The 26,953-nt window shown below is 47.1% G+C and overlaps 1 protein-coding gene across 1 annotated transcript in view; it reads right to left on the bottom strand.

Annotated features, from left to right (window-relative positions):
- The window catches only part of amph (amphiphysin), a 541,139-nt gene that overhangs the window by 82,983 nt on the left and 431,203 nt on the right, over nt 1-26,953 (bottom strand). Inside the window, exons 12-15 of the mRNA XM_070890365.1 lie at nt 9,381-9,491; nt 5,753-5,776; nt 1,471-1,494; nt 610-957 (exon numbers count right to left, since the gene is read on the bottom strand). Coding sequence (XP_070746466.1) covers nt 610-957; nt 1,471-1,494; nt 5,753-5,776; nt 9,381-9,491 — 507 coding nt within the window. The remainder of the gene's footprint in view (nt 1-609; nt 958-1,470; nt 1,495-5,752; nt 5,777-9,380; nt 9,492-26,953) is intronic.

The raw sequence follows: 26,953 nt of genomic DNA, 5'->3' as shown, positions 1-26,953 counted from the left end.
CTCCGCATCCTGAGACTGACCTGTTCTGTCTGTTTCGTAATGGCTAATATCAACTGTGTCATCTTGAAGGGCACAGATTTGGTCCCCTTCACTTCTGCAAACAACTCGCTCTATTTCCTTGTTACTAGGAGTATCATCATTCCTACACATAACAGGGATGTCCTCATTCTCCTGGCTATCTGGACTGTCATCACTTTCATGGTTAAGTGGAATTCCAGCTTTTGTACAGTGCCCAGCAGTGTCATCATTTTGATAACTCCTGGGGATGTCACTGTGCTGATGCCTCTCACTGAAGTTCAACTCTTCCATTTCTGCATCATTTCTCCCAGGGCCCTCGCCTGTGTGAGTTTCGGCCTCATGAATCTGACCTGCATTCTCGACTACCTCATGTCCTGGTTGTGCTACTGAATCACATTGTTCAAAACTGTATTCATTACTTATCTGCCCTAACTCACTCACATTTTCCCCTTCAACCAGTTCTATACCTCCATCCTCGGATACAATAGGAGCCAAGGATGCCTTCTCATCTACACAGAATTCAGAGCCACACTTTAGTTCCACGCACAGATTTGTCTGCCAACACCTGCTCTCCATTACTTCAGTGTCTACCTGTTTGCCTAATGGATTCTCCTGCCAACTCTCTGCATTGACTGAACCCTGTTCCTCTTCCTCAGCCTGATACACAGGGTTTGCAATGCTATCAGCTGATCGGTCAGTACAGCTTTCTGCAGTCTCCTGTTCCTGAGCACATGGCTGAGCTTCGTTGTGAGAACCATCTAGAGCGCTTTCCTCTCTGCTGGCGAGTGGGCCAGTGTCCGTTAACCCCCACTGCGACGTACAGTTCTGGCTGGCCACTACTTCAGAAATTGCTGTAGTAACATCGCTTGCTGCGCCAGCGTCTGTGCTGTCCTCCGCGGCCGGGTTATAGGGAGAGAAGAGACTTTCTGAAGAGTCGGGCTTTAGACAGAAAATGAGTGAAGACAGATATAAAAAGATAGTAGAAGCAGAGATGAAAAAAGAGCAAATAAAAATCAACACAAATTTTTCCACACGATAAAATAAGTTAAAGTAAATGATATAAAACACGTGATAGAGATTCCAGAATTATGAAACGCTAAATATCAGGATTCTAGGGTCAGGTGTTGATGAAGAGCAGGCGCTATGGGATCTCGGTTTCCCGGGCAGTGCTCCCCATAAGTCCTGTTCCACACCCGGAGCCCCTGACTGCAGATCCCCCCATTACAGGAAATTAATGAAATGGAATAAATCGCAAGCAGTAAATAGGCACAAATTTACCTTTTAAAAGCTAAATAAATCTCGCAAAGATGAAAGCTTAAAATCGAGTTGCTGCAAAAATAGTTGCACCATATGAGAAAATGTGCCATAAAAAGTGCACCATTCTCTTAGAGATTAGAGACAAGTTATCTTTAGGCCACTGTAAATGATAAGGAAATGAGGAGACATACTCACAGGCTGAACCAGTTCTGTGCTTGCCTTGAGATAAACAAAAATAAGTGTTAAAAAAAAGCACTATGTAGTCCTGTTTCACAGTCTAAGCTACTTTCCACATTAAATGCAATGCAGAAATAAACTCAATTGCAGCACAATTTAATATACTCACAAAATTTGACATCCATGCTTCTGCTGTGACTTTTTAAAATAGAATTCTCAGCTTATTTTTGAATGTTTTTTTTGTGGTTGTGGTGTATTTAGTATTCCATCCTTTTTTTGTATTCGTTCCTGAGATGTGGGCATCACTGGCAAGGCCAGCATTTATTGCCCATCCCTAATTGCCCTTGAGAAACATAGAAACATAGAAAATAGGTGCAGGAGTAGGCCATTCGGCCCTTCGAGCCTCCACCACCATTCAATAAGATCATGGCTGATCATTCACCTCAGTACCCCTTTCCTGCTTTCTCTCCATACCCCTTGATCCCTTTAGCCATAAGGGCCATATCTAACTCTCTCTTGAATATATCCAATGAACTGGCATCAACAACTCTCTGCGGTACAGAATTCCACAGGTTAACAACTTTCTGAGTGAAGAAGTTTCTCCTCATCTCAGTCCTAAATGGCTTACCCCTTATCCTTAGACTGTGTCCCCTGGTTCTGGACTTCTCCAACATCGGGAACATTTTTCCTGCATCTAACCTGTCCAGTCCCGTCAGAATTGTATATGTTTCTATGAGATCCCCTCTCATCCTTCTAAACTCCAGTGAATACAGGCCCAGTCGATCCAGTCTCTCCTCATAGGTCAGTCCTGCCATCCCAGGAATCAGTCTGATGAACCTTCGCTGCACTCCCTCAATAGCAAGAACGTCCTTCCTCAGATTAGGTGACCAAAACTGTGCACAATATTCCAGGTGAGGCCTCACCAAGGCCCTGTACAACGGCAGTAAGACCTCCCTGCTCCTATATTCAAATCCCCTAGCTATGAAGGCCAACATGCCATTTGCCTTCTTCACCGCCTGCTGTACCTGTATGCCAACTTTCAATCACTGATGTACCATGACACCCAGGTTTCGTTGCACCTCGCCTTTTTCTAATTTACCGCCATTCAGATAATATTCTGCCTTCCTGTTTTTGCCCCCAAAGTGGATAACCTCACATTTATCCACATTATACTGCATCTGCCATGCATTTGCCCACTCACCTAACCTGTCCAAGTCACCCTGCAGACTCTTAACATCCTCCTCGCAGCTCACACCACCACCCAGCTTAGTGTCATCTGCAAACTTGGAGATATTACACTCAATTCTTTCATCTAAATCATTGATGTATATTGTAAATAGCTGGGGTCCCAGAACTGGGCCCTGTGACACCCCCCAATCACTGCCTGCCATTCTGAAAAGGACCCGTTTATCCCGACTCTCTGCTTCCTGTCTGCCAACCAGTTCTCTATCCACATCAATACATTACCCCCAATACCATGTGCTTTACTCTTGCACACTAATCTCTTGTGTGGGACCTTGTCAAAAGCCTTTTGAAAGTCCAAATACAGCACATCCACTGGTTCTCCCTTGTCCACTCTACTAGTTACATCCTCAAAAAATTCTAGAAGATTTGCCAAGCATGATTTCCCTTTCATAAATCCATGCTGATTTGGACCGATCCTGTCACTGCTTTCCAAATGCGCTGTTATTTCATCTTTAATAATTGACTCCAACATTTTCCCCACGACTGATGTCCGGCTAACTGGTCTATAATTCCCCGTTTTCTCTCTTCCTCCTTTTTTAAAAGTGGTGTTACATTAGCTACCCTCCAGTCCATAGGAACTGATCCAGAGTCAATAGACTGCTGGAAAATGATCACCAATGCATCCACTATTTCAAGGGACACTTCCTTAAGTACTCTGGGATGCAGACTATCATGCCCTGGGGATTTATCGGCCTTCAATCCCATCAATTTCCCTAACACAATTTCCTGACTAATAAGGATTTCCTTCAGTTCCTCCTTCTCACTAGACCCTCGGTCCTCTAGTATTTCCAGAAGGTTATTTGTGTCTTCCTTCGTGAAGACAGAACCAAAGTATTTGTTCAATTGGTCTGCCATTTCCTTGTTCCCGATTATAAATTCACCTAATTCTGACTGCAGGGGACCTACGTTTGTCTTCACTAATCTTTTTCTCGTCACATATCTATAGAAGCTTTTGTAGTCAGTTTTTATGTTCCCAGCAAGCTTCCTCTCATACTCTATTTTCCCCCTCCTAATTAAACCCTTTGTCCTCCTCTGCTGAATTCTAAATTTCTCCCAGTCCTCAGGTTTGCTGCTTTTTCTGGCCAATTTATATGCCTCTTCCTTGGATTTAACACTATCCTTAATTTCCCTTGTTAGCCACGGTTGAGCCACCTTCCCCATTTTATTTTTACTCCAGACAGGTATGTACAATTGTTGAAGTTCATCCATGTGATCTTTAAATGTTTGCCATTGCCTATCCACCGTCAACAAACTTTAAGTATCGTTCGCCAGTCTAGTCTAGCCAATTTACGTCTCACACCACCGAAGTTACCTTTCCCTAAGTTCAGGATCCTGGTCTCTGAATTAACTGTGTCGCACTCCATCTTAATAAAGAATTCTACCATATTATGGTAGAAGGTGGCAGTGAGCCGCCTTCTTGAACTGCTAAAGTCCCTGTGTTGAAGGAACTCCCACAGTGCTGTTAGGGAGTGAGTTCCAGAATTTTGACCCAGCAAAGATGAAGCAACGGCAATATATTTCCAAGTCAGGATGGTGTGGAACTTGAAGGGAAACTTGCTGGTGATGGTGTTCCCATACACCTGCTGACCACGACCTTCTAGGTGGTAGAGGTCGTGGGTTTGGGAGGTGTTGTCAAAGAAGCCTTGGCGAGTTGCTGCAGTGCATCTTGTAGATGGTACACACTGCAGCCACGGTGCGCCGGAGGTGGAGGGAGTGAATGTTGAAGGTGGTGGATGGGTTGCCAATCAAGCGGACTGCTTTGTCCTGGATGGTATCGAGCTTCTTGAGCGTTGTTGGAGCTGCATTCATCCAGGCAAGTGGAGAGTATTTCATCACACTCCTGACTTGTGTCTTGTAGATGGTGGAAAGGCTTTGAAGAGTCAGGAGGTGAGACGCTCGCCGCTGAATACCCAGCCTCTGACTTGCTCTTGTAGCCATAGTATTTTTGTGGCTGGTCCAGTTAACTTTCTGGTCAATGGTGGCCCCAGATTGTTGATGGTGGGGCATTCGGCGATGGTGATGTCATTGAATGTCAATTGGTGGTGATTAGACTCTCTTTTTGGAGATGGTCATTGCCTGGCACTTGTATGGCGCGAATGTTACCTGCCACTTATCAGCCCAAGCCTGAACGTCGTTCAGGTCTTGCTGCATGTGGGCATGGACTGCTTCATTTTCTGAGGAGTTGCAAATGGAACTGAACACTCTGCAATTATCAGTGAACATCCCACTTCTAACATTATGATGGAGGGAGGATCATTGATGAAACAGCTGAAGATGGTTGGGCCTAGGACACTGCCCTGAGGAACTCCTGCAGCGATGTCCTAGGACAGAGATGATTGAGCTCCAATAACCACAACCATCTTTCTTTGTGCTCGGTGTGACTCCAGCCAGTGCAGAGTTTTCCCCTGGATTCCCATTGACTTTACTAGGGCTCCTTGATGCCACACTTGGTCAAATGTTGCCTCGATGTCAAAGGCAGTCACTCTCATCTCACCTCTGGAATTCAGCTCTTTTGTCCATGTTTGGACTAAGGCTCTAATGAGATCTGGAGCCAAGTGGTCCTGGCGGAACTCAATTTGTCAATGGATGAGCTGTCACAGTCGAGGAGTATGTTGTGAAGAGTCAGCAAGATATTAAACTACAATGATTTAAAAAATATATCAGTGTCATTGCTGTCTCTGAAAATAATCCAGTAATTTACAGCCTTCCCGCAGCCAATCAGACAGCATTAAATGATATTCTAGGTTAGATAATAGTCCTGCTTATCACAGGGTGTATGGAATTCCACATTTTCTCCAAGCAGTTTGCAGCACCTGCTTCATTGTGCTAAGTTTGAATTAGATTTCTCAAACTGACAACCATTTTCATTTGGTTAAATGCCAAGAGCTAAATGATATCAGAACTTCCCATTCAGAGATTTGAAATGGATAACTCATTGTGCCTTCTAAAGAACAGCTCCGACAAGAAAAGCTCCATGTGAAGACTTCCTAGAAAATGGCAAAAGATTAAACCTGAAAATGAGTCAGATTTCAAATGAAAAATAAAGTGTTCCTACCTCCCACAGATCCCAAGGAAGGGTCTGAATGTGAATTATAAAGGGAGAGAAGCACAAAAACATTAAAACACTATGAATGATTTTGCAGAAGTCAGACAAATATATTGTTATTTTCCATTCATAGCATGAATCAGGACCCACCTACAATACAACAAAAGATACGTTTATTTAGCACTTTAACGCAGAATATTGTCCCAAGATGTTTCACAGAGGAATAATCAGTCAATGACTGCTAAGCCAAAGAAGGAGATATCAGGAGAGGAGACTAAAAGCTTGGCCCAAGGTTTTACCCTTAGGTTTTAAAGAGGGTCTTAAAGTAGGAGAGGTTGCTGGAGGGTTTTAGGGAGAAAATTCCACAGCATAGGGCCTAGGTGGTTAAAGGCAAGGCCGCCAATGGTGGGGAAAAGGGAGAGTGGCCGAACAAGGTGCCGGTGTCAGAGGGATGGAGAGTTCAAAGAGACAGGAAGGTTGTGAGTCAGGAGGAAGTTACAGAGATAGGAAAGGGTGGGACTATGAAGGGATTTAAGATGAGGTGTTGGGAATTGGCAGCCAAGGTAGATCAGTGAGAGTAAGAGTGATGGGTGAGAGGGACCTGGTGTGGGATAGAATATGGGCTAGAAAGTTCAAAGTTTACAGAGGGTGGAGGATGGGGGGCCTGCCAGGAGAGAATAGTGGAGTCTGGAGGAATAGATAAGAGGGGGGGAATTGCGCAGCGCTCCATTTGGAGCGGAATCAGCTGCGAGGTGGGGTTTTCTGCGCCAGGAGTTGAAGTCTCGCCCCGAGACCTATATTCAGGTTACTGCCCTTGAGAGCAAATGGAGCGCAAAATATTATGCTCCACTTGCTCTGTGGGGCGCGAGCGGGACAGAAGGACTCCATGAGGGGCGTGGGGCTGCCGCGTAGGCAGGGCTCTCCTCTTCATTAAAAGGGAGGGCCAAGCTACTGATTCTGCGAGGGAGAAACGGGTCCCCACCTGGACCACAGGGAGCGGGATGCCGTGGCATCAGCCTGGCATTCAAGCAGAGAGCCAGGCTGTAAGATCGCGGCGCGGACCCTACGATCTAACATGAAGAAGGCTGCGACTGGTAAGTCGGCCATTATTTTCGTTTTTTAATCATCACCTTCCCTTTAAATTTCACCCCACGAGCGGCTTACAGCTCGGTACATGCCCCCTGAAACTGTCGCTGGCATCGCCCAGCGCAGCTTCAGGGGGCGCTACTGAATTTTCGCTCTAGGGCGAAAACGGGTCGCTGTGCACGGTGATGACGTCTTCCTTGCCGGCGCAGCACAGCGGGGAGCTACCAGTTACCGCTGCCGTTAAACTCACGCAGAATTTCACGGGCGTCGTTAGCGCTGCTGTGCCGGGGTGAAAAGTCGTTTGCGCCCCATTAGTACCCCCGGGTGCACTAACGGGAGGCGCAAACACCCTGAATTTCTCCCACAAGCTTTCAGCGGCAGATGGCCTCAGGCAAAGACAGAGGTAGGCAATGTCGCAGAGATGGAAATACGTGGTCTTTGTGATGGAAAGGATATGGGGTTAGAAGCTCAGCTCAAGGTGGAATAGAGCACTGAGGCTACGAACAGTCTGGTTTAGCCTGATACATTGTGAGGGGGATGGAATCGGTGGTGAGGGTTTGAAGTTTGTGGTGAGGGTTGTTGTCCATCTGTATTGAAAAATGCTTATTTCTCATTAAGGCCTTGAATTTATGTGGGGTTATACGCCATTTCTCAGGGGGTTCCACCAATCTTCTATTGGAGAATCTCCTTGGAAATTCCAGGCATAAGTGCCAAATGTTACAAGGGTTTTGAGTAATTGAATCGATGATTGGTGCCATATTCATTACACTTTCCCTTCAAAATTGAAAATAATCATCATAGAGTCATAGAAATTTACAGCACGGAAGGAGGCCATTTCGGCCCATCGTGCCCGCACCAGCCGACAAGAGCTATCCAGCCTAATACCACTTTCCAGCTCTTGGTCCGTAGCCCTGTAGGTTGCGGCACTTCAAGTGCACATCCAAGTATTTTTCAAATGTGTTGAGGGTTTCTGCCTCTACCACCCTTTCAGACCCCCATTACTCTCTGTAAAGAAATGTCCCCTCATATCTCCTCTAAACCTCCCCCCAATTACTTTAAATCTATGTCCCTTGGTTGTTGACCCCTCTGCCAAGGGAAACAGGTTCTTCCTATCCACTCTATCCAGGCCCCTCATAATTTTAGAGACCTCAATCAGGTCTCCCCTCAGCCTCCTCTGTTCCAAAGCAAACAGACCCAGCATCTCCAATCTTTCCTCATAGCCAAAATTCTCCAGTCCAGGCAACATTCTTGTAAATCTCCTCTGCACCCTTTCCAGTGCAATCACATCTTTCCTGTAATGTGGTGACCAGAACTGCACACAGTACTCCAGCTGTGACCTAACCAGTGTTTTATACAGTTCAAACATAACACCCTTGCTCTTGTATTCCATGCCACGAACTAATAAAGTATTCCATATGCCTTCTCAACCACCTTATCTATCTGGCCTGCTATCTTTAGGGATCTGTGGACCTGCACTCCAAGGTCGCTTTGTTCCACTACACTTTTCAATGTCATACCATTTAATATGTATTCCCTTCCCTTGTTAGACCTCCCCAAATGCATTACCTCACACTTATCCAGATTGAATTCCATTTGCCATTGTTCCGCCCACCTGACCAGTACATTGATATCTTCCTGCAATCCGCAGCTTTCTTCTTCATTATTAACCACACAGCTTATTTTAGTGTCATCTGCAAACTTCTTAATCATACCCCAACATTCAAGTCCAAGTCATTGATATATACCACAAAAAGCAAGCAACCCAGCACGGAGCTCTGCGGAACCCCACTGGATACAGCCTTACAGTCACAAAAACCATTAACCATTATCCTTTGCTTCCTGCCTCTGAGCCAATTTTGGATCCAACTTGCCACTTTGCCCTGGATCCCATGGGCTTTTACTTTCGTGACCAGTCTGTCATGTGGAACATTATCAAAAGCTTTGCAAAAATCCATATGCACTACATCATACGCACTGCCCTCATTACCTCCTTGAAAAATTCACTCAAGTTAGTCAGACATGACCTTCCCTTAACAAATCCATGCTGACTGTCCTTGATTAATCCATGTCATTCCAAATGAAGATTTATCCTGTCCCTCAGGAATTTTTCCAATATTTTTCCCACCACATCATCTTACGTGGTTCGACAGCTGAGGGACTCGGATTAGATTTTAAAAGTAAAGAGTTAGGAACTGAGTGGTGCTGTTTCCTACACACTAAGGTAAGTTTAATTAATTCACATGGGGGTAATATTAACCCCCCCAAAGTGGGTGGGTTGGGGTCAGGTGAGATGTAAAAAAAATTAATTTCCCCACGTTGCCACGAACGCAGAAACAGGCTCTCTAACTGCTCCTGCGGCATCCTCCGGAGCACTCCCCGCCTGGCAGGGAGCCAAGCCTGTCAATCAGTCTGACATCCAAGCAGGAATCCTGCAGAGAAAAAGAGATGCGTGTTGTGGCGTCAAAACTCCTCCTCCGCCCCTACCTCTGCTTACAAAGTCACATTCTCCATTTACTCCTTACAAATAAGCAAGAAACTCTGTCCCACAGACCTGAGCAAGCGGTGACTGACTTCGTGTTATTGGAGTGACCTGGTCTGGTTTGAAAGGATCAAAGTCCAGGTCGAGTAGAGACTCCGCAGGCTGAGCAGCAGGTTGCTCTGGCTGTAAGAGGGATAAAAGAGATACCGTTAAAACACATTTAATATTGACTCCACAGCCTCAACCACCATTTCTCTCAATGCTGGTCTACTCGTACTAATGATGAGGAAGTTCCAGGGCTGAACTTTCGTTTGGATTGCACCTCTGTTAGCGCTCCAGAGGGGCAGTAATGGGTTGCAAAATGCTTAATGCCCAGGTCAGCTTCCAGCGCCCCACCAGGAAATTTGGTGATGGTTTTGCGGTGACGCTGAGCAGTAACACCTGGGAGCGCCACGCTGGTGTGCAACACCCCCGGTTTTGACAGCGATGCGATATTGGCTTGGAACGGCACCCGCAGTGCCCAGTAGTGAGACCGCTCGAGAAAGCTGGCGATCAGAGCGGTCCTGGGACGCTAAAGGAAGGAATGATTGAAAAAGGGAAGTGAAATTGATATTTCTTTGGGGTTTTTTTTTTGCAATTCACCTTTATTTGGGGGTAGGGAAGTCTCTCGTAGGGCAATCCGAAGCCGGCTCTTTAGCAACGGATTTTCAGTTGCTCGCCCAGCCTAGTGCCCCAGGAGAGGTGTGCAACGCCTCCCGTAGTGCACCACTCCACTCTCAGGGTGCAGAAACCAACCTAGGTGCAACTTAAGTTTCTGTTCTTTCTCTCATTGACAAATTCAAACATACGAGATCAGTGACAAAACACTGAAGCAAAAAATAAAATTACTGAGCCCCTGGCTTTCCAGTAAAGCTGTGCCCACCTCATTAATGCAGTCCTGGTGAATATACAGATTAAGGGAAGAATCACTACATCTGTATGTGAAACAAGCTAAGGTGATCTAAGACACACTTAACCCTGTCGAATGCAGTTGTTGTTTCCCAGAAGGCTGGTTTCAAATCTAGTTATAGTGATAAGAAATATTTAACAGTTTGTGGATCAGCACAGTTCCATGTCTGAGGGCTTGAACAATGCAACCCCACTGCCAGGGCTCCTCACTGCCCAGCTCACTGTAACACTGCAAGTTGATGGAACAGCTCACTACCATCCCTGGGTTGTACTGCAGCTGAAAATGACTTCCTGAAATTTATTTTACTCAGAGACAAGACATTTCTGAATCTTGAGTAAAATTATGTTTTCATATTCATCACTTAATCTTGAAATTGTTATTGAGCATTGTAGAATACTTTAGGCATTAATACTTTGAAATCACATTTTATACTGTCATAAAGTGCTCACGTAAAATTAGTTCATTATCAATCATGAAGCAATGTGTTGTGTATCTGTAAAGCATGCACTCCCATGTTCCGCCACCAGGGAGCTCATCCCCTGAAGTCCCAAGGGATCTCAGCATCCCTTGGGATCACTGTACATAAGCCGGCCCTGAAAGCCTGTTCCTCACTCTGGAGTGTCTTAATAAAGACTGAGGTCACTGTTACTTTAACCTCCCTGTGTGCAGCCTCATCTGTGTTAGGAACACAAAACTGGCGACGAGTATATGAATCCAACGCAAAGATGCAGCAAACTGTGGGCATCCTGGAGAAGTTCTCGGAGGGTGAGGACTGGGAAGCCTATGTCGAACGGCTAGACCAGTACTTTGTAGCCAATGAGCTGGACGGAGAAGGAAGCACTGCAAAAAGGAGAGCGGTCCTCCTCACAGTCTGTGGGGCACCGACCTACAGCCTCATGAAGAATCTTCTGGCTCCGGTGAAACCCACAGATAAGTCGTATGAGGAGCTGTGTACACTGGTTCGGGAGCATCTTAACCCGAGGGAGAGCGTGCTAATGGCGAGGAATCGGTTCTACACGTGCCAGCAATCTGAAGGTCAGGAAGTGGTGAGCTACGTCGCCGAGCTAAGGCGACTTTCAGGACAATGTGAGTTTGATGGCTACCTGGAGCAGATGCTCAGAGACTTTTTTGTACTGGGCATTGGCCACGAGACCATCCTACGAAAACTTTTGACTGTAGAAACACCGACCTTCAGTAAGGCCATTGCGATAGCACAGGCATTTATGTCTACCAATGATAACACCAAACAAATCTCTCAGCACACAAGTGCTAGCAATGTTCATAAATTAACTGGAACTGTGTTTGCGAGCAGAAATGTACAGGGCAGAAACAACGAGTCTGCAACTGCCAGCAGGCCTCAGGTGACCCAGATGACTCAGAGTCTGCAACAAAGGATGAATGCAAGGCAATTCACACCTTGTTGGCGTTGTGGAGGCTTCCGTTCAACCTATTTATGCTGCTTCAAAGGGTATGTTTGCAAGAGTTGTGGAACAATGGGGCACCTCCAACGAGCTTGCTCTGCAAAACCTGCTAACCACCACGTGGCAGAGGAAGATCGGTCAATGGTGGATCAAAGCAATTTCAAGCCTCAGAGAGAGGAGGCAGATGCTGAAGTACACGGGGTGCACACATTTTCAACGAAATGTCCACCTATAATGCTAAATGTAAAATTAAATGGCTTACCCGTAGCCATGGAACTGGACACTGGCACTAGCCAATCCAGCATGAGTAAAAAGATGTTTGAGAGACTGTGGTGCAACAAGGCACTCAGACCAGCCCTAAGCCCCATCCACACGAAACTGAGAACGTACACCATAGAGCTCATCAGTGTCCTGGGCAGCGCCATGATCAAGGTCACCTACAAGGGCACGGTGCACGAACTGCCACTCTGGATTGTCCCGGGCGATGGCCCCACACTGATTGGAAGGAGCTAGCTGGGCAAATTCCGCTGGAACTGGGATGACATCCGAGCGCTATCACATGTCGATGAGGCCTCATGTACCCAGGTTCTTAACAAATTTCCTTCCCTTTTTGAACCAGGCATTGGAAACTTTTCCGGGGAGAAGGTGCGGATCCACTTGGTCCCAGAGACATGACCCATCCACCAAAAGGCGCGAGCGGTACCTCACTTGATGAGAGAGAGAGTGGAAATCGAGCTGGACAGGCTGCAACATAAGGGCATCATCTCCCCAGTGGAATTCAGTGAGTGGGCCAGCCTGATTGTTCCAGTACTCAAAAGTGATGGCACGGTCAGGATTTGCGGCGATTATAAAGTAACTATTACCAAGCTCGACCTGACTTCGGCCTACATGACGCAGGAGCTGGAGGAGTCTTCGAAGGGCCTCACCTGCATCAACACGCACAAGGGACTGTTTGGAATTCGGTCGGCAGCAGCGATCTTCCAGAGAAACATGGAGAGCCTACTCAAGTCGGTACCACGCATGGTGGTTTTTCAGTTTTCACGGATCGGGACACCGTTGAGCACCTACAAAACCTGGAGAAGATCCTCCAGCGACTGGATCGTGTAGGGCTGCGACTGAAGAGGTCGAAATGCGTCTTCATGGCAACAGAAGTGGAGTTTTTGGGGAGAAAGATCACGGCGGACGGCATTCGGCCCACAGACACTAATTCAGAGGCTATCAGGAAAGCGCCCAGGCCACAGAATGTCACGGAGCTGCGGTCGTTCCTGGGACTCCTCAACTATTTTGGTAACTTCCTACCGGGGTTAAGCACCCCCTTAGAGCCTTTACATGTGTTATTGCGTAAAGGTGAGAACTGGGTATGGGGAAAAAAACCAAGTAATTGCTTTTGAGAAAGCCAGAAACATTTTATGCTCCAACAAGCTGCTTGTATTGTATAACCCGTGTAAAAGACTTGTGCTAGCATGTGATGCGTCGTCGTATAGAGTCGGGTGTGTATTATAACAAGTAAACGTTGCGGGGAAGTTGCAACCTGTCACCTATGCTTCCAGGAGCTTGTCTAAGGACGAGCGGGCCGACAGCATGATTGAGAAAGAGGCATTAGCGTGTGTGTTCGGTGTAAAGAAAATGCATCAGTACCTGTTGGGCCTCAAATTTGAGCTGGAAACCGATCACAAGCCCCTCATATCCCTGTTCGCTGAAAACAAGGGGATAAATACTAATGCCTCAGCACCCATACAAAGGCGGGCACTCGCACTATCAGCGTATAACTATACCATCTGCCATAGGCCAGGCACCGAGAACTGTGCGGATGCTCTCAGTCGGCTACCATTGCCCACCACGGGGGTGGAAATGGTGCAGCCTGCAAACTTGTTGTTGGTGGCGCAGCCCGCAGGCTTGTTGAAAGTCATGGAAGCGTTTGAAAATGATAAATCACCTGTCACGGCCCGCCAGATTAGGACTTGCACCAGCCAAGATCCTCTGCTGTCCCTAGTAAAAAACTGTGTAGTGCATGGGAGCTGGGCCAGCATCCCTGTTGAAATGAAGGAGCTAATCAAGCTGTTCCAGCGGCGAAAGGACGAGCTGTCCATTCAGGCAGACTGCCTGTTGTGGGGTAACTGCGTAGTGCTACCCAAAAAAGGGCAGGGAGATGTTCATCTCGGATCTCCACAGCACACACCCGGGTTTAGTAATGATGAAAGCGATAGCCAGACCCCATGTGTGGTGGCCCGGTATCGACTCTGACTTAGAGTCCTGTGTACGGTAATGCAGCGTGTGTGTTCAGTTGAACAATGTGCCCAGAGAGGCACCACTAAGTTTGTGGTCCTGGCCCTCCAGACCATGGTCGAGGATCCATGTCGACGATGCGGGCCCGTTTCTCGGTAAAATGTTCCTGGTGGTGGTGGATGCTTTTTCAAAATGGATTGAAATAATATCGGGAAGCACCACCACCACCACATTGAAAGTCTGAGGGCCATGTTTGCCACCCACGGCCTGCCTGACATACTGGTCAGTGACAACGGGCCATGTTTCACCCGTGCTGAATTTAAAGAATTTATCACCCGCAATGGGATCAAACATGTCACCTCGGCCCTGTTTAAACCAGCCTCCAATGGGCAGGCAGAGCGGGCAGTACAAACCATCAAACAGAGCCTTAAACGAGTCACAGAAGGCTCACTCTAAACCCGTCTGTCCCGAGTACAGCTCAGCTACCGCTCGAGACCCCACTCGCTCACAGGGGTGCCCCCACTGAGCTACTCATGAAAAGGACACTTAAAACCAGACTCTCGCTGGTTCACCCCAACCTGCATGATCAGGTAGAGAGCAGGCAGCAGCAACAAAATGTAAACGATGGTCGCGCCACTGTGTCACGGGAAATTGAGCTGAATGACCCTGTGTATGTGCTAAACTATGGACATGGTCCCAAGTGGATCGCGGGCATGGTGATAGCTAAAGAAGGGAATAGGGTGTTTGTAGTCAAACTAGACAATGGACAAGTTTGCAGAAAGCACCTGGACCAAACGAGGCTGCGGTTCACAGACTGCCCTGAACAACTCACAGCAGACACCACCTTTTTCGAGCCCACAACACACACCCAAAGGATCAATGACACCACCCCGGACCAGGAAATCGAACCCATCACGCCCAACAGCCCAACAAGGCCAGGCTCACCCAGCAGCCCTGCAGGGCCAACAACATGCCAGCCCAGCGAGGGCACAGCCAACAACACAACAGACATTTGTACTGAGGCGGTCCACCAGGGAAAGAAAGGCTCCCGACCGCCTCACCTTGTAAATAGTTTTCACTTTGACTTTGGGGGGACGGGGAGTGATGTTGTGTATCTGTAAAGCATGCACTTCTATGTTCCGTCACCAGGGAGCGCATCCCCTGAAGTCCCAAGGGATCCCAGCATCCCTTGGGAGCACTGTATATAAGCCGACCCCTAAGACATGTTCCTCACTCTAGAGTGTCTTAATAAAGAATGAGGTCACTGTTACTTTAACCTCCCTGTGTGCAGTCTCATCTGTGTTAGGAACACAATACAATGGAACTAAAAATAATGATTCTGTAGCATTCTCATGTGCTTATTATATTTTATTCAGCTCTATTCAAAATGGACTGGGAGACATCCTCTTAGTCAGAGAAATGTTCAGTTATAAATCTGGCAGATATCTTCTGTTCCATACGATAGCGCCGTGATTCATTCGCATCGCTTTTGATGTAAGAAAAACGTAATTTGTACAATCCAGCTACCATGATGAATTTAAATCATGGAGTGAACTTAAAGGGGCAAATTTACTGAGAGGTGCTCCCAGAATGTAGTCTCGCTAGATATGAAGGCGTGTCAGAGATCCTGTAAAAAGTATTTTTGTGACTCAATCTGATGGCTTGCATCCTAGGGTCTTAAGAACAGTAGCGGCAGGGATTGTGGATGCATTGCTTATAATTTACCAAAATTCCCTGGATTCTGGGGAGGTCCCAGCAGATTGGAAAATTTCAAATGTAACGCCCCTATTTAAAAAAGGAGGCAGACAAAAAGCAGGAAACTATAGTCCAGTTAGCCTAACATCTGTGGTTGGGAAAATGTTGGAGTCCATTATTAAAGAAGCAGTAGCAGGACATTTGGGAAAGCAAAATTCGGTCAGGCAGAGTCAGCATGGATATATGAAGGGGAAGTCATGTTTGACAAATTTGCTAGAATTCTTTGAGGATGTAACGAACAGGGTGGATAAAGGGGAACCAGTGGATGTGGTGTATTTGGACTTCCAGAAGGCATTTGACAAGGTGCCATATAAAAGGTTCCTGCACAAGATAAAAGTTCACGGGGTTGGGGGTAATATATTAGCATGGATAGAGGATTGGCTAACTAACAGAAAACAGAGAGTCAGGATAAATGGTTCATTCTCTGGTTGGTAATCAGTAACTAATGGGGTGCCGCAGGGATCAGTGCTGGGACCCTAACTATTTATAATCTATATTAATGACTTGGAAGAAGGGACAGAGTGTAACGTAGCCAAGTTTGCTGACGATACAAAGATGGGAGGAAAAGCAATGTGTGAGGAGGACACAAAAAATCTACAAAAGGATATAGACAGGCTAAGTGAGTGGGAAAAAAATTTGACAGATGGAGTATAATGTTGGAAAGTGTGAGGTCATGCACTTTGGCAGAAAAAAATCAAAGAGCAAGTTATTATTTAAATGGAGAAAGATTGCAAAGTGCTGCAGTACAGTGGGATCTGGGGATACTTGTGCATGAAACACAAAAGGTTAGTATGCAGGTACAGCAAGTGATCAGAAAGGCCAATGGAATCTTGGCCTTTATTGCAAAGGGGATGGAGTATAAAAGCAGGGAAGTCTTGCTACAGTTATACAGGGTATTGCTGAGGCCACACCTGGAATACTGCGTGCAGTTTTGGTTTCCATATTTACGAAAGGATATACTTGCTTTGGTGGCAGTTCAGAGAAGGTTCACTCGGTTGATTCCGGAGATGAGGGAGTTGACTTATGAGGAAAGGTTGAATAGGTTGGGCCTGTACTCATTGGAATTCAGAAGAATGGGAGTTGATCTTATCGAAACGTATAAGATTATGAGGGGGCTTGACGCGGTGGATGCAGAGAGGATATTTCCACTGATAGGGGAGACTAGAACTAGAGGGCATAATCTTAGTATAATCTTACAATTCTAAGATTATGCCCTCTAGTTCTAGTCTCCCCTATCAGTGGAAATATCCTTTCTGCATCCATGTAAAACTGAGATGAGGAAAAATTTCTTCTCTCAGAGGGTTGTAAATCTGTGGCATTTGCTGCCTCAGAGAGCTGTGGAAGCTGGGACATTGAATAAATTTAAGACAGAAATAGACAGTTTCTTAACCAATGAGGGAATAAGGGGTTATGGGGAGCAGACAGGGAAGTGGACCTGAGTTCATGATCAGATCAGCCATGATCATACTAAATGGAGGAGCAGGGTTGGGGCCGTATGGCCTACTCTTGCTGCTATTTCTTATATTCTTATGTTCTTATGTCAAGATTAACTTGACAAGGAGCCACAAATCAGGCTTTCTGCCCACATTCAATTAAATATTCTTTCTCAAACATTCACATTGACAAAGATTCCCATGGCATTGAAAGGCCTTCCAGCAGTTTCCAAGCCTATGTTAATTACTAAGTTGACAAGCAGAGGAGGCTACAATTAATGAGAGAAGATTATCAGTCAGTGCACATTGCTTCTCAGAGAAATTACATTAAAGTAGCAAAGATCAACACTATGGGCCCAAGTTTCCACATGATTCGCGCCTGATTTTTAGGAGCAACTGGTGGAGAACGGACTATTTTAGAAATCGCAATTCTCCACATTTTTTTTTCTGCAGTTCTAGTCAGGTAGAACAGTTCTAGTTTAGAACAGAATTTTTTCTTCAAAAGGGGGCGTGTCCGGCCACTGACGCCTGATTTGAAAGTTTCCACAGTGAAAATGTACTCCAAACTAAAGTAGAATGGCGCCAGTGAAGATTTTTGTAGAACTGAAAAAACCTGTTCTACACATTAAAAAATCAGGCGCAGGTTACAAATTAGGCGTCCAGAACGAGGTGGGGGGGAAGGGAACTCATTAAATTTGACAATAAATCCTTATTTATACTTCTACAAATATTATACAAATAAATCCAACCTGAATAAACATTTATAAGCCAAGAAAAGATTAAATAAACCATCTTCCTACCTGTGTGAAAGTGCTTCAGCCAGGGAGAATTCTGCAGCTGTTCGTGCCGCTGAGCGAGGGAGGGAGAGAGAGAGAGGGGAGGGAGGGAGGGAGAGAGAGAGAGAGGGGAGGGAGAGAGAGAGAGGGGAGAGAGAGAGAGAGGGGAGGGAGGGAGGGGAGAGAGAGAGAGAGGGGAGGGAGGGAGAGAGGGGAGAGAGGGAGGGAGAGAGAGAGAGAGAGAGAGGGAGGGGAGGGGAGGGGAGGAGGGGTCGGGGGAGCGGGTGTCAGGTCGGGGGGAGGGAGTGGGTGTCTGGTCGGGGGGGGGGGAGCGGGGGGAGAGCGGGTCTCGGGTCTCTGTCGGGGCGGCGGGGAGCGGGTCTTGGGTCTCGGGTCGGGGCCGGGGGGGAGAGGGGGGGAGAGCGGGTGTCAGGTCGGGGCGGGGGGAGGGAGCGGGTCTCGGGTGTCGGGTCAGGGGGGGGGGGAGAGCGGGTCTCGGGTATCGGGTCTCGGTCGGGGCGGGGGGGGGGGGAGCGGGTGTCGGGTCGGGTCGGGTCTGGTCTGGTCGGCGGGGGGGGGGGAGGGGGGAGCGAGTGTCGGGTCTGGTCGGGCGGGGAGCAGGAGCTGGCCGTGGGAGGAGCCTCATTCACGCAGCCCCAGTGAGGCCATTGGGCCAGGGCTAGGGGCTGCGTGCTTCGGGCCCCTCCCACACAGTTCGGCGCCTGGAGCTACTGCACTTGCATGCCGACTGTAGCGCGCATGTGCAGAGGTCCCGGCACTGTTTTCAGCGCAGGGACCTGGCTCCGCCCCCCCACAGCTCGTGCCGGCTGCGCCGAGTGCCAGAGGACCTGTAAGTCGGTGGAGACTACCGAGGATTTTTTTAGGCGCCGTTTTAGGCGCGAAAAACGGGCGCCCAGCTCGGAGGGGCGCCCGTTTTTTTTCTTGTGGAAACTTGGGCCCTATACATTTTGCAAAGCTCAGCTCGTGACATATAGCCTCATGGACAGAGCATGGGTTTGCAGAATTGATCCAATAGTGTTACTGGGGGGAATTTTCCAATGTCCCACTTCTGGAGCGCAGCCTTCCCAACCGGCGGCATGGGTCACAATTTAGGGCATCTGCAACACCCAAATTTGCATTGGCCTGGAATTTTTAGTCAGCAGCAAAGCAGAGATGTTCGTCGCTGGCCCCAAAATTCACTTCGCACAAGGATCTCACGATCTCTTTGTCGAGAACTTCAGGTTTTCCGACCTTCAATTCAATGGACTGTCGTGGGGATCCCCTTGTGCGAACTGCTGTGATGTCAACAGGCTGTCTAAGTAGCCAATCAAAATGCAAAATTCTCACAGACTGCGAACAAGGAAGTGAGTAAGCTCATAAAATTGTAACTTTTTTAAATAGGTAGACCCACTTCCGTCCCTCAGCCGTCCCAAACAAGAAGCCAATTTACCGCTAATCATTTATTTTGAAATGGGCGCCCTGTTTGGGGCAGAGGATAATTTTGGCCCCGTAAATTTTATTAAAATGGACAAATTTCACACTGCACAAAATAAAAATAGTTTTCAAGGCCCTTAACACTTGTTTAGCAGTAATATGCTGTAAGTTTTAATGAGGAATTTAACAGCGTACTTACTGAGCAGAAGATTTTGTTGGTTTCAATGATTTGGCTGATTACACGGATTTCCGCATGTGCCTGTGCCTGCGTCAATTCCCGAAGTTGGGGTCAGTTTCAAATGCGGAATAATGGCGAAAGCTGCCAATTTGCCGTTATCCCGACTGCAAATTTCAGACCTATATGTGCTTCCAGGCAGAGTGAGATGTCGTAAAATTACTCCACATTGTAATCTCCCATCTTCGCTGGAGTCTAGCAAGGCTTCATACCTGGAAAGCATAAGAATCTTGCAGGCTGCCATTCAGCATTTTTCCCTTTTTTTTTGCCAATTCTCTCCTCTTATCCATTTCCTCTCTTTTTAAAGGCACTGGGACACATTTCCATAGGTGCAGGGCGCCTAATGACACCTCATCCAAGTGGTCATGGTTGCATGTTTGGGTTCAGCTGGACTTTCTGCAGGCCATTTGACAAAGGATGTATCGCACAGTGAGTCTGATCTTCTCCTCATTGGCTGCCCACAAGCACACACCCACTAGGTTCCATTGGAGAGTAACCAAGGGAATCCTGGATAATTTTACTCTTCCTAACTCAGGCACTGAGGCCATTTGCAACATTCCTACTATTATGTGAGTTGAGATCAGCTATCTCAGCAAAGACTGGAGATCAATCCTGAGACCTTCCTGGTGGGTATTGTCTTATACCGGCTTAACCAAGAAGGCAACGTATGTCTCATCCTTTTAAAAATATGGAGGTGCAGACTCCTCCCACAGTGGTAGTGCCTGTGATACCCTGGGGAACAGGGCTTTCCTGAGCCTTTACTAGTCTTTTATCGTAATCTGTGGAATGAAGTACATCTGTGGATATAGAGGGAAAGAGAGCGAAGAAATGTTGATAGAGCAGCATTGGTCTTCATTGCTGTTTAGGCAAATGGCTTGGCTCGACTTGTCACATGACACCTCCAGGGCACTTAGACCTTGTCCTCCAGCAACCCAAGAACCACCTGGCTCTTGCCCGTTACAGGTGACCTCAGGCCTCAGAATATAGGAATCTTCTCCACCTTGAGGTGAGGCGAGACGAGGCGAGCTGCGGACTGTGGGAGATGGAGATATATGATCCACCAAGCAACTGCAGGAACATGCTATAGTGACGATAGGTCTTTATGACCAGCTAGAGGTGTTCTGGAATGTCCACCTTGTAGGAGATGACTTCCCCAGAGGTTGGCTGCCCAGCAACAGTGCCTGAAGTTTGGAAGGCTTGAGCGGCTCTCCTATTTAAGGAACTTGAGTGACTCAGGTTAAGCTGGGGCTTGTCCACAGGATTCTGGGGATGTGCAGAATTGTTGAGTTGGGTTGCAGGCAAGTAGCACCAATAGGGGGAGAGGGAGTCAAGGAACAAGATTTGTGCTTGTCGTCCATCTTCTGACAGCCTCTGGAAGCAAGGTAATGAGTTTGCTAGGCATTGTGGGACATTAAAAGGACAGTGCATTAAAAGGGTAATGTCTTCTGAACTGGTAAAAATTAAAATGAAGTAAAAAAATGCAGTTTTCAGTCCTTACTTTCTTTTTTTTTTAATATTAACATTAAAATTCCCAAGTAGGAGTCTTCAGCTCTTAAAGCTGAATTCCCTTTCACAACTCAAAATATTGGAAAAGTGCTTTAGCACTAACACAAATGGCTCAGCAAGCCAGGGAAGGGGCACCCAGGGTCTCGAATGTGGCACTCCAGCTTTGTGCGTGGGGTCAACAATGCAAGAGATGTCATCTACCCACAGGGGCTAGGAATACCTCCAGAAAGAACATTGTGGGACCACATCACCGAGGCCGTCACTGCCAGCAGTGTCACCCCCCCCCCCCACCAACTGGCTCCAGTGCCCAAAGAAGCTCCATGACCTCAGACCACGCGTCAAGAATGCATCTTCAAAAGCGGTCTCCTACCAACTGAATCACGAGCCTCACACACTTCTCAATGCAAAACTCCCCCCACCCCCCGCCACCGCAATCACTCATCTACCAGCGATCTGTACCAATCATGAGGCACACCAACCATTCCTAGCCTCACCTCACCCTCTTGGAAGAGATGGTGCAGGCCATTCTTCACAGGGGCATGGCTGAGCCATTGGCTAGCAAGAGGCAGGGAGGGTGGGGGGCAGAAAAGATACAAGAGGCTGGTATCCTCCTATATTATCCTCCTTCTCGCATGCACCTCTTGCTTTTCCGCCCTATCCTCAGCACAACTCAACCCTTGTGCCTTCCTCATTTCACACACCCAAGAAATGCATCCTGCCCAGCCAGTGATTGGCGAAGAAGAGGGAGAAGAAAAAGAGGGAGAATAAAAAGAAGAAGAAGGAGAAGAAGAAGAAGAAGAGGGAGAAGAAGAAGAAACACCGTCACTTGATTTGACATTCCCAGCCACCAACTTTTCAAGTTTGTCCTGCAAGGCCATCTGCAGTGTCCCCCACTGGAAGTCAGCAGCCTCCCACCAGCCATGCTGCAGCCACTGGGGTAGCACTGCATGACATCAGTAGGATAGACAAAGGCACACACAGAACAGTCACTAAGGGAATGCACAAGGGTGATTAGTTGATTTCTTGATGTCATATTGGATGGTTAGATGTATAAAGTTGGATTGGAAAGTTTGCTGTGATGGCTTTTATTTCAGCATTGTGACCCAGAGGACGCTGTGATAGTCAGTAACAGAGGGATGGTAAGGTGTGGGACTAATGTTGAAAGGGGAATTGGGGTTGTGGTCAGAAAGGAGGTTGCATCCTTCCTTCTGCTTCCTCCTCTTTGACTTCCTCCCCTTCGGCTTCCTCCTCTTTGGGTCCTTCCTCTACTCTAAATTGTGGAATTCTTTGCCACAAACCATTGTTGAAGCATAGTCTTCAAATTCTTTTTAAAGGGAATTAATTGCTTGAAAAAGAACAATATTGAAGAGCTTATGGAGTGAGCAGGAGAGTCCAATTAGACTTGGGGCAGGATCAGTTTCCTCGTCAGTTATGACACTTCTAGCGCAACCCGGGTGGGATATCAGCTGGGAAACTGTTCTGCCGGCTCTCTGCTGATCACTGGCACCAGAACTGATGTTGGTCCATTGATGGCACTTGCCCAAATATGGGCGGGTTATTCAAAAGCATTTGGTAAAGACAATACAACATCTGATGTTGTATTTTCTGTCATCGTCACCATAGCAATGCTGTAAACAATGAACATTCCGCATGTCCAGTGTTGCGAACGGCCAGTGGAAGGCAGTTCAAAACGTAACCCCTCCCGCCTGAACGAATAAATTTATCCCAGGGCAATCGCTCCTCTTCCTCCTCCTCGGGTACTTTACATTTTGGCCACAGTAATTTAAACTGCATTTTCCTACCCTACATGCACTCCAAGCCTGCAGCATTCGCGGCCTCTCCACTATCACAAATGGGAACCCTGTATGGAGCACGGGGAGAAAGAAAAAACATAAATTAGGCTAATGCTCGGAAATCCAGCCGGGATCAGTGGTACAGCGGTTAGATAAGCGTGAAGCAGACCCTGGCTGTTATGTATTAATGCTTGGGGGTCACCAGACACAAGAGGGCGCCGTGGTCGAAGGTCATCGGGCTGTACGCATGTGGCATGTGTGCTTGGTCACCTGTATATAAGCTGGGTCTTTGTCATGCTGGCACTCTCGGGCTGGAATAAAGATGAATCAGGTTGCACCTGAGTGAGTTTACAGTAACCAGACTCTTGAGTCATTACAACTGGCGACGAGGTAACTTAAAAACCTTCGCATGCATGGTTGGAATCCTGGAGAGATTCGTGGAGGGCGAGGATTGGGCGGATTTTGTCGACCGCCTGGATCAGTATTTTGTGACCAACGGCATGGAGGCAGAGGCCTACGCAATTAAGCGCAGGGCAGTTCTCCTCACCGTTTGTGGTCCGAAAATTTACGGCCTCATGAAGAATCTTCTCTCGCCTGTACGTCCAGTGGAAAAAGGGTACGAGGAATTGTGTACGTTGGTGGGTAACCATCTGAGATCACAAGAGGGGATCATCATATCACGCTACCATTTCTACACACATGTTTGTACTGAGGGCCAGGTCGTGTCGGGATTTGTCGCCGACCTGTGACGTCTTGCTGAGCCGTGTAAGTTCGGGAACATTCTGAAAGACATGCTGTGTGATGTCTTCATGATAGGCATCAGCCATGATGTGATCCTCAGGAAGCTGTTGGCTGCAGAGACGCTGGATTTGAAAAAGGCCAATCACGACTGCCCATGCATGATGACGGATGATAATTTGAGGCAGAGATCATCGACAAGTCGGAGTTCCACGGCAAGTACTGTAAACAAGATGGCGTCGTTTTCGGGCAGAGCTGCTTATGTGAAACCTGCCACTGCTCAGAGCCCGCCAACTGGTTCGAACCAGATTTCACCCTGTTAGTGTTGTGGGGGAAATCATCAGCCTCATCAGTGTCGGCTTAGACAATATTCATGCGATGTTCGAAAATGGGGCATTTTCACAGAATGTGTCCATAATGAGCAAGCGTGGTGCGGTTCACCATGTGGTTGATGAGGACCAGTTCAGTGATGGCCCAGATACGCAACCCGAGGAGGAAGTGAATGGACTGTATTTGTTCCTGAGCAAGAGCCAGCTGATAGTCGTTAATGTGAAGCTGAATGGCGTGCCTGTATCAATGGAGCTGGACACGGGTGCGAGCCAGTCGATAATGAGCCAAAGGATATTCGACAAGCTGTGGGACACTAAGGCTGCAAAACCGAAGCTGAGTCCAGTCAATGCCAGGTTGCGTACTTACCCTAAGGAACTCATACCGGTGCTCGGCAGTGCAGCAATCAAGGTGTCATATGACAGTGTGGTTCACGAGCTACCATTATGGATTGTCCCAGGTAATAGTCCAACGTTGTTCGGCAGGAATTGGCTCGAGAAAATCAAGCTGAACTGGAATGATGTCAAAATGTTGTCCTCGGTGGATGATACTTCGTGTGCTCAAATATTGAAAAAGTTTCCTTCTTTGTTTGAACCGGGCATTGATAATTTTACGGGAGCCAAGGTGTAGATTCATCTGGACTCCAATGCAAGGCCTGTCTATCACAAAGCTCAGTCTGTTCTGTACATGATGAGGGAGAAGGTTGAAATTGAGCTCGACAGACTCCAGCATGAAGGGATCATATCACCGGTCGAGTTTAATGAGTGGGCTAGTCCCATTGTTCCTGTGTTGAAGAGTGATGGCGCTGTCAGGATTTATGGAGACTACAAGGTTACGATTAACCGATTTTTGAAATAGGATCAGTATCCGTTACCGAGGGCTGATGACCTGTTCGCCATGCTAGCTGGTGGAAAGTCGTTCACGAAACTGGAACTGACGCGCCCTATATGACCCAGGAGCTTGTCGACACTTCGAAGAAACTCACATGCATCAACACCCATAAAGGACTGTTCATCTACAGCAGGTGTCCTTTTGGGATTCTTTCAGCTGCAGCCATATTTCAGAGGAATATGGAGAGTTTACTGAAGTCCGTTCCGAGAACTGTCGTGTTTCAAGATGACATTCTGGTCACAGGTCGCGGCACTGCTGAACATCTGAACAATCTTGAAGAAGTCCTACAACGTCTGGATAAATTGGGACTCAGGCTGAAATGATCGAAGTGTGTATTCATGGCACCTGAAGTCGAGTTCCCCGGGAGGAAGATTGCTGCTAATGGCATCAGGCCCACTGATTCTAAAACCGAGGCCATCAAAAATGCACCCAGGCCTCAGAATGTGACGGAGCTGTGTTCGTTCCTTGGGCTACTTAACTACTTTGGTAATTTCTTACCCAGATTGAGCACTTTACTAGGGCCACTGCATGTGTTACTAAGAAAAGGCGACAACTGAGTCTGGGGTGCATCTCAAGATAGAGCCTTTGAGAAAGCCAAGAATCTGCTATGTTCAAACAAGTTGCTTGTTCATTATGATCCACGTAAGCGTCTTGTATTGGCCTGTGATGCTTCATCATATGGGGTTGGCTGCATACTCCAACAAGCAAATGAATCGGGCAAGTTGCAACCTGTTGCGTATGCTTCGAGAAGTCTGTCTAAAGCGGAAAGAGCTTACAGTATGGTAGAGAAAGAAGCTTTGGCCTGTGTATATGGGGTAAAAAAATGCACCGGTACCTGTTTGGTCTTCATTTTGAACTAGGAACGGATCATAAGCCACTCATTTCATTGTTTTCGGAAAACAAAGGTATTAATACCAATGCATCGTCCTGCATTCAAAGGTGGGCCCTGACATTGTCTGCCTATGATTATGTCATCCATCATAGACCTGGTACTGAGAATTGTGCCGATGCACTGACTTGTCTGCCCTTACCCATAACTGAGATGGAGACGCCTCAACCTGCAGATCTACTATTAGTAATGAATGCTTTTGAGAGTGAAGGAACCCCTTCAACAAGTTAGGATCTGGACCAGCCATGACCCTATTTTATCGGTTGTGAAACGGTGTGTACTCAGTGGTGATTGGTCTGCCATACCTATGGAGATGCGCGAGGAGACCAAACCTTACAACCATCACAAGGATGAGCTGTCCATTCAGTCAGACGGTTTACTGTGCGGTAATCGTGTAATCATGCCTAAGAAAGATCGGGAAAAATTGTACGTGAACTTCATAGCATTTATCCTGGTATTGTCATGATGAAGTCCATTGCTAGGTCTCATGTAGGGTGGCCTGGAATTGACTCTGATCTGGAATCAGTGCAATACTTGCATGCAGCTAAGTAAAGTACCAACGGAATCTCCGCTAAGTCTTTGGTTGTGGCCATCCAAACCTTGGTCGAGAATCCACATTGATTTTGCGGGCCCGTTCCTAGGAAAGATGTTTTTTGTTGTAGTAGATGCATATTCTAAGTGGATTGAGTGTGTTATTATGTCATCCAGCACGTCTACAGCTACCATTGAGCGTCTTCGTATCATGTTTGCTACTCATGGTTTGCCTGACATAGTTGTGAGCGACAACGGATCTGGCTTCACAAGTCTTGAGTTCCAGGAGTTCATGAAACTCAATGGCATCAGACATGTGAGATCAGCTCCATTCAAGCCTGCTTCTAATGGTCAAGCAGAGCATGCCGTTCAAATGATCAAGCATACTATGAAACATGTAACTCAGGGCTCACTGCAGAGACGGTTGTCATGTATATTACTCAATTACAGGTCAAGACCTCATACGCTTACTGGGGTTCCTTCTGCTGAACTACTGATGAAGAGAAATCTCAAGACCAGGCTTTCTCTTGTTCATCCTGATTTGAATGATCGTGTTGAAAACAGACGTCAAAGTCAGCAATGGTGTCATGATCATGTTGCCGTGTCACGTGACATCGCGGTCAACGATCCGGTTTATGTACTGAATTATGGTCAAGGTCCAAAGTGGATCGCCGGCACTGTTACAGCCAAGGAGGGTAACAGAGTGTTTATTGTCGTGCTCAAGAATGGGCAAATAGGCAG

The sequence above is a fragment of the Pristiophorus japonicus genome, chromosome 1 (genome assembly GCF_044704955.1).
Source record: "Pristiophorus japonicus isolate sPriJap1 chromosome 1, sPriJap1.hap1, whole genome shotgun sequence".
In the NCBI taxonomy this organism is placed as follows: Eukaryota; Metazoa; Chordata; class Chondrichthyes; family Pristiophoridae; genus Pristiophorus; species Pristiophorus japonicus.
Note: the sequence above shows the minus strand (reverse complement) of the source record. Positions and strands in the feature narration are given on the sequence as shown.